Source organism: Xenopus tropicalis, chromosome 1 (genome assembly GCF_000004195.4).
Source record: "Xenopus tropicalis strain Nigerian chromosome 1, UCB_Xtro_10.0, whole genome shotgun sequence".
In the NCBI taxonomy this organism is placed as follows: Eukaryota; Metazoa; Chordata; class Amphibia; order Anura; family Pipidae; genus Xenopus; species Xenopus tropicalis.
Window position 1 is genome coordinate 101,441,705 of NC_030677.2, and position 12,584 is coordinate 101,454,288.

The 12,584-nt window shown below is 38.9% G+C and overlaps 1 protein-coding gene across 1 annotated transcript; it reads left to right on the forward strand.

Moving 5' to 3' along the window:
- The first annotated feature begins 145 nt into the window (after positions 1–145).
- On the forward strand, positions 146–10,352 carry rab11b.1 (RAB11B, member RAS oncogene family, gene 1). Its single transcript, NM_001011048.1, has 5 exons — positions 146–335; positions 3,704–3,899; positions 5,727–5,920; positions 8,175–8,255; positions 8,919–10,352. The coding sequence occupies exons 1-5, from the start codon at positions 296–298 to the stop codon at positions 9,062–9,064; spliced, it is 657 nt and encodes a 218-aa protein (NP_001011048.1). The 5' UTR covers positions 146–295; the 3' UTR covers positions 9,065–10,352.
- Positions 10,353–12,584: the final 2,232 nt, after the last annotated feature.

Below are 12,584 nucleotides of genomic sequence, written 5' to 3' on the forward strand. Positions count from 1 at the left end.
AGCCAGTAATATTTTCACAATTTCATCCCTCCCATTTTGCCATAAACGCTATATGATCGGCTGTCTCACTGGTCACTTATGAGTTTAACCCGCCCTTCACAGGGGGAAGAGTCTGGCCCTGCTGGTATTGGTTCACATGACTGTCATTTAATCCGCCTGCCTTGGTGGTGTACTTTAGGATTGGGTATTTCTCTGGTCGTTCAAATATTTCGCTCAGCCTCTGAATTTAGTGTTAGTATCGCTGCTTTACCGGGACGGTCGCCTGTTTGTTACCGGGACAAGGTCGCTAAAAAAAATGGGAGCCAGAGATGACGAATACGATTATTTATTCAAAGGTATTACGGGGTGGTACGGGTTGAAGCGCAGGTTTTAATTGCAGTGGGTAGGCCGCTATGCCTTGGCCTTTGGTTAATGGAGGTTTTCTCTACTAGAATAGGGCTATCAGTTGTAGGCTAAGGCTTCGTTAGAGAGGAGATAAGCGTAGCTAGGTTGTACGCGCCCTACACAGGAAGCCCGAGGCATTCGGCTTATCTACAGACCCCCGTTTGCCCCAGGTAGCGGAGACATTCTTGGGGGTTGTGGCCCTTCAGTAGCTGGAAGGCCGCAAGTTGCAAGCCTATAACATGTATGTATAGTATTTGCCGTGTACAGAACGTAGAAAACCTTGCCTAATAAACCGTTGAATAGTAGTTAATTATCTAGCGTTACATATTATGGGAGCCACCCTTACAGGCTGCTTGTGTATGTGACGGGAGAGCAGTCACACTTTAAAATGATTAAATAAGTTACAAGGAAAATGACTGTCCCTGCTTGATGTACTAAGACTTTATTCACATTTAGAGGTGCGGTTGGTCAGTTGCCACTGGCATTCTCTATATTGTCACTGGGACATGTAGTGTGACAACATTTAAAAAGGTTTGTTCTGCTTCACTTGTTTTTATTTCCTGTTATTTATTTATCACTAACACATTTCCGCAGCACTTTACAGAGATTATACATCATCCACATCAGTACCTGCCCCAGCGGAGCTTACAATCGAAGGTCCCTATTGTATTTCCATACACTATGGTCAGAAGCCAATTAACCTGCCTGTTGCCATGTTGAGCTTAGTATTTTGAGATAAGTTCTGCAGGATGACATCACATCCCTTTCAGATTCCCAGCACCATATCATTGCATTTTGGTAGCAGCACAGTATATACATTGAACTCTGATGTTATTTGTGAGAATGCCAGGCATTGAACCATAGGGAATATATCAATGCTTATTATGTAGGGCTGTAACATCTGCATTTATATTCTGTTCAGTTCTATAGTGTATGGCTATTTAGTATTGGATGGCTTGAAAATGTATGCAGACAATACAGATTGGCGGGTGAAAAATAAACCATACATACTTTTTTTCCAAAGCAGGCTAAGTATAGTCACATTTATGTGGGTTGTGTAATTTTTTTAAACTAGCTACACAATATCAGTTAAAATAATTTCTTCTTGAAGCACTAATATCACTATAATGATTGTATTCAAGATCTACCACTGGATCTTAAGATGGTCATTTGTAGGCTGATATAAGCTGCTGGACTCCAGTCATCATCTTATTGGCCAGTGTATGGGGCCTGCCTGGCTCATATCTGGGTAAAAATTCTGGCCAAAAGGTGTCTGACTAAATGTGTTGGATCTGAAGGGGAATCTTTAACTGAAAAAACTCAAAACTTATCAAAGTATTTTTTTTCTATAGCATGGTCAGAAGTTTAGTTAAGTTATATTGTAATGTAAATGTGAACTTCCCCTTTAAGTTTGCATTCTGTTGACTTAGCTGTGATACCTGCTTTGGCATGTCTGAAATATGCAGCCAGTGCCTTAAACATGCCTAATAGGCTTATAGATAGTCTGAAGTAATTATATTAAGTTCCTTGCTACTTATGTTATACAGATAAGGAGGCCATACACTGGCTGAGAAAACTGTCTATTTGACCTCTCCAAAAAGAGTAGGCTGCTGTTATCAAATTATGTATGGGGCTTTCTTGGTAGCCTGTTCTACCAGTATCTTTCATAATGTTGAAATAGCACATTAAAAATGATGCACATTATTAATGTAAAATTCACTAAGATACAAGGAAACGTTACTGAAGTTTGGTTAAAGGAGACATTTTATATAAAGTTCCTCTTTAGTTATAATATTCATCGTCCCTCAAAATGTGAAATGATGCAAAAAGAAAGATGTTTTGAAAGCATTTTACCTCCTAAAACTGTCATTATATGAGAGCTGCATACACAACCTCTCTAATCAGAAGCCAGAGTGAAATGAAAGATGGGAGTGTCGCTTCAGTCTCCCACAGGAAGTGGTCACAGCACTGACTGACAGGCTTTACCCAGCAGTAGCAGGGAAAACCCCTCCCGATTTCCTCCTGTGTCTCTCTGCTTGTGCTGCTGTCAGGGGGTGGGGTGAGAGCAGGAACAGACTGCCTGTGACATCGCTAAGCCCTGCCCACTCTATGCATATTCACTGCACTATAAGTAGCTGAGGCTGCCTTACCAAAGTCTGTCAGGGCCAGCAGCCCCAGCCACATACTGAAGAGTCTAAACTGGAAGCTTGCAAAAGTTCTTGGTACCTTGGTTTAGTGCATTGTAAAAATATATGGCATATATCCCCTTTAAAGTACCATATTCTTCAGTCATCCATGATAGATCTTTCCGAAATGCCTTTCCACTGGCATCAAAGGGAATCGCCAGTGGAAAGGCCTTTGCATCGCTTCAGTTTTCTGAACTTTCCATTTCAGAGAGATTACCTGCCGGACATTAACTAAATGAAGTAAATAGATTTCAGTAATGATGACCCCAAGTGTGTGTAGGATATAAAGTATGGTGTTTTAGTCTGTACAATTCCAGCACCCTTTGACTTTTAGGTAAGCTGGAATGTATGTGTAAGGAAGATCATCTATAAATTACCAGTATGTTCTAGAAACTAGATTGTTTGTTTTTGTTTGTAGTTTGACAGAGGAATTCTTAAAGGCTACAAAAACCAGACGGCTATCCCAGGGTTACATGAACTCCACACCTGTCATTGCTTCAGCTTAGTGCTGCTGCATTTTTGCATTAACTATATTGAAAACATATTTTATTTTGCCCAGTTTCATTTTTACATAGAACTATCCCTTTAATGTTGCTCCCAGTGGACACAGTTTTACTCCAAGCAGATCCTCTTGATAGGTCATTTAAAAGCTTTCGGCAAATACATTTAAAGCAAAATTATAAATAGCATGTAAAGACCCTGTCATGATAAATGTAAAAAAGGATTCATTTCTGGTGAATGTTTTAGGGCAGTAGCTCACATCATTGGGGAAAATAAAATAAATGTATGCGGAAAATTTTGCTTTCATTATTTACTTGTGAAACTGAATATGTTTGCTAATTCTGTCTGCCCCTTGCCACCATTTTTGTGAAAACAAGGTTGTGTGGGAAATACCCTCATTTAATAATAGCAGGAAAAGATTTTCTTAGTAATGCAGATATTGCATAACAAATAACAATGGTTGATAGGCAACAGCCTCAAACCTGTTTTTCTAACTAGTGATTTTCTACAGGTGTTATTGAAACCACTTAATATAACAGTATACTATGGGAGTGTAATGCATATATACAGAAAATGTTAAGCATTGCACATTTTCTTTTACTATTAATAAAATATATTTTTATTTTTGGCAGTTGTTCTGATCGGAGACTCCGGAGTGGGTAAGAGTAACCTGCTGTCTCGTTTTACTCGTAATGAATTTAACTTGGAAAGTAAAAGTACCATCGGTGTGGAATTTGCCACCCGGAGCATCCAGGTTGATGGCAAGACTATAAAGGCTCAGATCTGGGACACGGCTGGACAAGAGAGATACAGAGCCATCACATCTGCGTAAGTTCCAGGGGGTCCAGTACTAGGTAAAATCCATGGTTGATTGTATGAAAATGTAGAATTGTATTTATTTATTTTTTTAGCCGAAATGTTTGAATTTTTTGGCAACAGTTTTACGAAAGTTTTGTGAATATATTGCCAGTTCTTGAAAAAATTGTGAAATTTAAATGGATGTACAGTTCCGTGACATGTCTGTTTCCCAAACAGGAACTCATCCAGCAGCCATTTTAGGAGCATTGGTGTGCATTTTCCTCACTTATATTTTTGATATTAGAGAGGAAATAGTGTTTTTAAGTTACCCTTGAATGTGTTTGAAATAGAAAACAATGTGTTTAAGTTTCTTTTGAAAGTGTTTGAAAATGTGCTTAACTTCCCCTTGATATTGTGGGTGTGAAAAATGTGCTTAACTTCCCTTTGAAAATGTGCCAAGGACAGGCTGCCAATGACTATTGTATTTTTTTTTTTTGTTTTGGCAGCTTAAACCTGGCATGTTTTTTGTTTTTTAAAAAAGCCATATAAAGTGTTTGAACGCTTGTAGTTTGTAAAAAAAAAAAAAAAATTTATACAAATGTTTCAAGAAAATACTTCCAAACTCTAAATTTTTCGAGGGAAAAAAAAAATAAAACACAAATGCTGCCAAAAACACATACATAAATCTCGATAAAAACGAAACATTAAAAAAAGTAAGGGAAAATGTTTAGTTTTTTTTTTTTTTTAAACCTATATTGTCATACACAATGGTATCACCACTCCACTGTCTACATGATGGGGTGGGGATTTTTGATGAAAAATGCACACAAGTTTTTACCAGCAGAAATTTACCCCATGTGCGCAGTGACAGGTGGATTGCATTTCTATCACTGCACACGTTACTTTTGTGACATTTAGCCTTCGTGTGCTGGCTTTACAGGGCTTGACTTAACCTCTCTTCTGACAATTATGTATTATATATGCTACATTTTTTTTAAAGTTTTGGTTAGTAGAAATATAATTTTTAGTCTACATAATGTTTTTAAAGGAGAAGGAAAGGGTTAAAAATGTGACCCCCCCCCCCCCCCCCCCCCCAGCTGATCGCTAAATTTTTTAAAATCTTTTCTGCAAGTACGTTCAGAGCACTCGCCCTTCGTTCTAAGTGCTCTTTATCATCTATTGTGGCCGCCATGTTGGATATTTAAATTAGTCCAACATGGCGTCACTTAACTAAATGTGCATGCACAAATCTTCTCCCTTCCCCTAGATGTGAGCGCGACCTACTCTACTGTGCGAGCTTGTAGTGGGAGGGTCACAGGTTCGGTGGGACGGCGGATGCTCCTGCTTGTGAGATTGAAAGCGCGCTCACAGTATATGTAAAATGCACATGCGCATCCTGAGTAGCTGGTCTCTGGAGCGAGGCACTATGGGAATCTACTTTACTCAGCTCAGCGTTTTTTTTCCTGTTTGGCTTCTGATCATCTGAACAGGCGAAATATTGGGAGTGTTAAGGGCACTATTGAGACAACTGAAGGTATTCCTGCAGCTTGAGATTAACTTTTAATTAGCCTTTACTTCTCCTTTAAAGTTATACTGACACTAAAAAACAAGCCAATGTGAAATAAAGTTCTTGTGTTTGTGTTTTTCATTTGGTGCTTAAATGTAAAAAAAAAAAAAAAAGCGTTGCTATAAATAAAGAAGGTCTGTTTTTCCAAGTGAAATTTTAATAGTAATGCAAATTTCCCAGATCCAGTTACTAACTGGTACTGCAGTTTACCGAAACTGCACATTTTTACTAATTTTATTATTAAAACTGTGCATGTATTCATAATCATACGTCTTTCTTCATTATCTTAGTTATTATCGGGGTGCTGTGGGTGCACTTCTAGTTTATGACATTGCTAAACATCTGACCTACGAGAACGTAGAGCGTTGGCTTAAGGAATTAAGAGACCATGCAGACAACAACATTGTAATAATGCTGGTTGGGAACAAAAGTGATCTGCGTCATCTCCGTGCTGTCCCCACAGACGAGGCAAGGGCATTTGCAGGTAATATCCAATTTTTTTAGAGATCCTTTTTTGCGATTTACTAAAGGTTTCTACTGAGTGCTGTTGGTCAGTGGCATAATTAACAATTCTATTAAACTCTTTTTTTTTTTTTTTTTTTTTAAATCTAAAATTTTAAAATTAACAGTACAGGTATGGGATTCGTTATCCGGAAACCTATTATCCAGAAAGCTCCGAATTACGGAAAGCCTGTCCCCCATAGACTCCAGTCAAATCAAATAATTCAGATTTTATAAGTCGATTCCCTTTTTCTCTGTAATTATAAAACAGTACAGGTATCGGACCCGTTATCCAGAAAGCTCCGAAGTACGGAAAGCCCGTCTCCCATAGACTCCATTATAAGCAAATAATTCAGCTTCCTGTCAATTGAACTACGGCGATAAGGCGAAGGAAGGAGCTGCATCCACTATGCGACGATCGATTGATCGAGCCTAGCCTTCTTTCTGTATAGGAAGGAGTCAGGCTAGGCTCGATCAATCGCTCGTCGCATAGTGAATGCAGCTCCTTCCTTCGCCTTATCGCAGTAGTTCAATTGACAGGAAGCCAAGTTTTAGCAGGTATTTTCTATTAAAGCATTTAAAATACTAAGTGGTTTGCAGGATAGGGCAGTTATTGGTGCAGGGTAGAATAGCTTTTTTACTTAAAGGAAATGTAACACTAAATATTTTTTAAGACATAGTGATTCCAGTACATTTAATTTGGGATGCGGTGACAAATGGTAAAGAGCATTTACCACCTGTGTTGCCTGCAGAAATGCAGTGGCCCATTTACCCGAGGGCAAGTGGATAAGAAAGTGAAATCAAAAGCCAGAGGAATGGGGAAGAGAGCAGTAAGGGAGATTAGTAGAAAGAAGAGAAGAGCACTCGATAAGAGGTGGCCATACAGGAGCCCACAATAGCTGCTAACACAGCTACTCCAGACTGGGTTAGCATCTTAGCATGTATATTGGAGCAAAATTATGGTATACTTCGATTGGCAACCTCACTAAAATGTATGGCCAGTGTCATGGTAAAATCTCATGGCTGGGTAAATGTGTATTTTAGATTTCTTATCAAGAAGCTGAAAATAGCACATGTAAGGAAAAAATATATATCTTTGCTTTGCAAAATAAGGACAGTATATGTTAGAAAAGTTTTCACTTTAAGTACAATACACACCTAGCACTATTGATTCTTATTTATGTTGCACCATAGTCCTTAGGCAGCAGAATTAAACACAGGGCTGAGAATATTGGCCATCTTAAAGGAACAGTAACACCAAAAAATGTATATATTTTAAAGAAATTATATTATAATGTACTGCTGCCCTGCACTGGTAAAAGTTGTGTGTTTGCTTCAGAAACATTACTAGAGTTTATATAAACCCTGGTGTGTAGCCATGGGGGCAGCCATTCAAAAGAAGAAAGGGCACAGGTTATATAGCAGCTAACACATAAACCCTGTAGAATACAATGGTGTCTTATCTGTTATCTGCTATGTAACCTGTGCCTTTTCTCCTTTTTTCCAGCTTGAATAGCTGCCCCCATGGCTACACAGCAGCGTATTTATATAAACTATAGTAGTGTTCCTGAAGCAAACGCCCCAGTTTCACCATTGCAGGGACACAGTACATTAAATTTCAATTACTTTAAAACACTTTCATTTTTTGGTGTTACTGTTCCTTTAAAGGAATACTGTCGTGGGGCTTTTCCAGCAGAATTGTGTATTGAAATCTTTTTAAAAGTGCAAATAGATTTTTATTATATATATTTAATTTTGAAATTTCACACAGGGCTAGCCATATTCTTCATTTCCCAAGGTGCTACAGCCTTGTCACTTGTGCTACGATAAATTTAATTCACACAATATTACAGAGCTGTAAGTTGGAGTGATATCACCACCCTCCTAGCAGCCGATCAGCAGAACAATGGGAAGGTAGCAAGATAGCAACTCCCTAACACCTGTGGTGTCTGAAAGCAGTTTTAATGAGAAGCGCTGGCTCCATCTCAAAGCTCAGACTCTGGCACAATGCACTGAGATGGCTGCCGACACACCAACATTACAAATAAACAAAAATACATTTCTTGATTTTAAGAATACAGTTTTAAATGGTACAGTGAATTATTTGCTATGTAAACTCATGATAGAATCCCTTTTCTAGGCCATGAAATGGTTAAATCACCCTTTAACTTACAAGTTGTGCACAGAGACATACACCAATTTTTACTTTAATGCCTAACTATGATATTTTTTTACAGAAAAGAACAATCTGTCATTCATAGAAACCTCTGCACTTGATTCAACAAATGTGGAGGAAGCCTTCAAGAACATCCTTACAGGTATTATGGGAATTCTGGGTTTTTACACAATTAGCTTTATTGTATTATACAAAATTTTATATTGAACATCATATATAAGGACCCCCTCATTTTATGTAAACCAATTCCCTTCGGCTTATATAAAGAATGTACATAAACATCTAATGTGACGAAAATAAATACATAATCCATGGATCCATGATGGCCTGTCTCTGATCACACAGACCCTTTTCTTCCACTACCTTTAGACTAAGGACCCATGGAGGACCCTGCTATCATGGGCAACTGAACTACTCCTTGTGTCCTTAGCCTTAGGCTGCAAGTCATTCATTCAACCCCTCCTTCAGTTTGTTTGTGTTAGAATCCTTCTGCATGCTGCGGTGGGCAGTAAACATATTATCTGGAGTAGTTAGGGATGTTTCTTTCTGGTTGCTTGTTTGGTTAGACTTGGTAAAGCCCTTTCTTCTATATAATGTAACTAATGTTTCTCTGAAATAATGTTTGTGCATGTGTGATTTTTAGCGAAGGGGGCAACAGGGGTGGGGGTTGTTTCCATCCACACTTCCAAAAGAGAGAGAGGCTGTTAATGATTTCTGTTTTTTTTTTTTTTCTTTAATTTTACCCCATACTTGATAATGTTTTTAATTCAAACTGAGCTAATGGTGCCTTTTTTTCTTTCTACAGAAATCTACCGCATAGTGTCACAGAAACAGATTGCAGATAGGTCAGCTCATGATGAGTCTCCTGGTAACAATGTGGTGGATATCAGTGTCCCTCCAACCACGGACGGGCAAAAATCCAGCAAACTGCAGTGCTGTCAGAACCTGTGATTTGGACCTGACCTAGTCTGGGCTTTTGCTGAAGAATCCCTTCCAAAAAATGATCCTTTTTAACCATTCACTTTCCCTTCCTTTCGGTTAACCAGAGGTTGGAGCCGGGCATCCAGCTGTAGTGTTTGAAATCCACTCCGCTCATTTGCTGGATTATCTCATGCACCGGGTGATGCTTACTCGCTGCAAGGAATTTTGCTTGTTTCAAGGACCCTAATTCATTGGAGGGCTGTCTGATTTAGGAGCTTTTTCACTCCTTTCAAGCAAGCCTGGGACTGCTCCATAGTCTGTATAGCACTGTCATTGTTAGGGTGTCTTTCTCACTGGCTTTTTATCCACTTCCAAATGTATCTCCTTAAGGGTGATCTCTCATTTGAAGAAATTACAGACCATTAATTTTATGTTTTTTATTTTCACTGCTTACTACTTGCCAAGGGTATTTCTTTACCAGTAGCATTTCGACCTATGTCCCTACAGTCTCATTTTTGCCTAATGCTCTGGAAATGCTGTTTCTCCTACCAGTCCTGCCAAGCATGTAATTTTGCAGTGGTTTGCAAATGAAATATTAGGGACTGTTGACTCAGAAAAAATACCCTTGTCTCATTGATTGAGATATACCGGAGGCGTCCAACATCAGTTCTGCAATAACAGCAGCTGCACTGCGTAAACTACAGGTTAGCCGTCTGGTTAGAGCTGGATATGTATAAACAACGTAAACAATATTATATTAGCAGATTAAGAGGTTGCATAGCAGCACCATGCATTTGAACTTAAAAGTATGAAATGACTTGCATACTATATTCTGTAGGCTACATAAAGTAGGTACAGTATTGTAGGTTGTGATGTTCTCATTCCTAAGAATCCCTTATGCCCTTGCACTCCTTTATCCTTTTCTAGTTGATTTTCTTGATGTCCCTTACTGCATGTGCATTGTTAAGTAGAGGGACTATTGCCTCTGTTGTCCTGATTGTACTGTATATGACAATAATTGTTTCAAAATATCATGCAATGCTTTTTTAAAGACTATTGTATGCATTATTATAGCACACCATAGACACTTCACAGCAGTTCTGTAACATCTACAGTCATTTGATCTAGGCACCATTGTTTCCTCTTGCAGGGCTGTTAATAAGGGGAGCAGAACACTAACCAGCATTGTGAATTGAGTTACCAACTATTAAACAAAATTGTCTTTTTTTCTGAACTAGGTGGTTCATCTATATCGTTATTCCGATACATTGTGCTCAATTCGGATGTCTATATATAAATTTGTATGGATATCTATAAATGTGTGTGCGTGTGTAATTATTGATCGACGTTTAAAATGTGAATGTACACATAAATATGCATACACTGAAAACTTAAGCTCATCCCAACAAATGTAAGCATATGTGAAAGCATCTCCCAAAAAGCATTCAGTTATCACTCAACTGTTATGCAATTTTACTGAGTTTTCAAGATAATCTAGGTTTAAAGGGGGTTAAAAACCAATCCAATGGGGCACTGATGTAGCTGGAAGCTGGCTAGTCCATTGTGTGTTAGGGCAAAGAAAGAGTGGCTATGAAGAATGCTGTGGAAAAGCACTTCAAAGCTTTTGTCTTTATATTTGTAAAGAGTAAATTTTCTCTGTTGCAGAACAGTGAAAGGATACTAAAGAACTTCAGATAATCTAAGATGGGAATTTATGGAGAGCAGCCACCAAATAAAGCAACTTAATCAGTGTGTTTTTGTTTTGTGTTTTTTCATATATAATTAGGGATGCAGCGAGTCCGGGATTTGACCTTTTTTGGCAGGGTTCAGATTCAGCCGAATCGAATCCTAATTAGCATATGCATGGATTCAGGGGTTCAGCTGAACCCAAAAAACTGGGTTTGGTGCATCCCTATATATAATAAAAAAAAATATGTGAACAAATACCCATAAGGCTGATGCCACACCAGGCGTATGACGTATATTTTCAGAAAGCTGAAAAACGCTTGCCGAAAATATGCGCCATACGCACTATATGTCCCCTACCTGCGCACCGGAATGAATGAGAGATGCTCGGGTTCAGGCACATGTAAACGATATCCGCATCAAAACGTGAGAGAATGCAGAGTCTCACATTTTTATGCATATTTCAGCTACATGTGCCTGCACCCGAGCATCTCTCATTCATTCGGGTGGAGGCACAGGTAGGAGCGTATGGCGATATTTTGCTTGCCAAAAATATGCCATACGATTTGTCTAGCATCAGCCTTAGTTGGAGTTGCCATTAAGTTGGGACCAAAATATTTATCCATACAAAGCCACTCTGCACTCGTTTATCACCAATATATTTAAGGCATTGGGACATTTTGTGTATTTAAGTATAAGTAAGCCTTTTTATTTTAAGATCTCCAAAAAGTCTAAACAGCCCTCAAAATGGGACATCTCTCTGTGATATTCTTTCAAAGCCAAAAGCGGAACCATTCTGCAGAGATCAGTCACTTCCTTATTAAGTGTGAAGCTTCACCCTCTATATTATACTGAGTCTTCCTTTTAATAGGAAGATGGTCAACTGCTTGCTGTCTGCTGCAAAGGAAAGACACCAGGCAGATTCAGGAGATGATTCAGAAGGAGACTAAATGCAGGGAGAATGTTATTCTAGACACCATTTAGCTTAATTTTATAACTTAAAAAAAAAAAAAAAAAGAAAAGGGTACAGGTGTGTGTATAGAAACTGAGACAGAATTCAGGGAGAAAGTTATATTATTCTGGGTACTAGCTAGCACTATAGGTATCTGTATCTGCGCAGGTATTGGCATCAGCACAGGTTTCAGTAAGGCATTTATACTGGCACTGTGCTACAGAGGTATTGGTACTGGTAAATGTATCTGTATCAGCAAGGTATTGGTAGAGGTGTTATCTGAGCTTTAGCCCTAGGGAGGTATATGCACAAATTTAGGTTTTGGGAATTAACCCTGTAGCTGCCAAGCACATATGGCGTACGTGCTTTCAGAAAAAGGGTCTATCTGCCAAGCATGTGCTTTGCTGATAAAGGATTCTCTCTGCGAGTTTGGAGCAATGACAGCCCCCTGGGCAACAAGCCAGGGGTGCTGTCATGTTGGTCCTGTGATGCGATCGTCGCAGGACTGACCTCCAAGCAGCAGACACTATCATATTGTGTCTGCTGCTTGTCCTGCTCCTTTCTTCCCCCCCAGCGCTGCCACCCACTCCCTGCTGAGGACTGCTGCACGGAGGACCCTACAAGCGATCCCTTCATACAGCACACAATTTAGCAGTTTTTTTTTTTCATTTTGCACACATATACACTCATACACACACACTGTCACACACCTTTTACATGTGTACACACATGTATGCACAAACACATGTGCAGATTTATCAAAACACGAGTTCGAATCCCGAATGGGAAAAATTTGGATTGGAAACGAAAATTTCTGAAGATCGCAAATATCACAAAAATGCTTTAAAAATTGCATTAGTTATGATAATAACGTATTGGCGATCCGAAAGTCACGAAATTTCCATACCGAAA

What these genes read in the sequence shown, in the direction of transcription:
- rab11b.1 (NM_001011048.1), top strand. Translation starts at nt 296, where the DNA reads ATGGGAGCCAGAGATGACGAATACGATTATTTATTCAAAG. An exon ending in TACAGAGCCATCACATCTGC is followed by an intron (nt 3,900 to 5,726) that starts GTAAGTTCCAGG and finishes TCATTATCTTAG; the next exon opens with TTATTATCGGGGTGCTGTGG. An exon ending in CTTCAAGAACATCCTTACAG is followed by an intron (nt 8,256 to 8,918) that starts GTATTATGGGAA and finishes TTCTTTCTACAG; the next exon opens with AAATCTACCGCATAGTGTCA.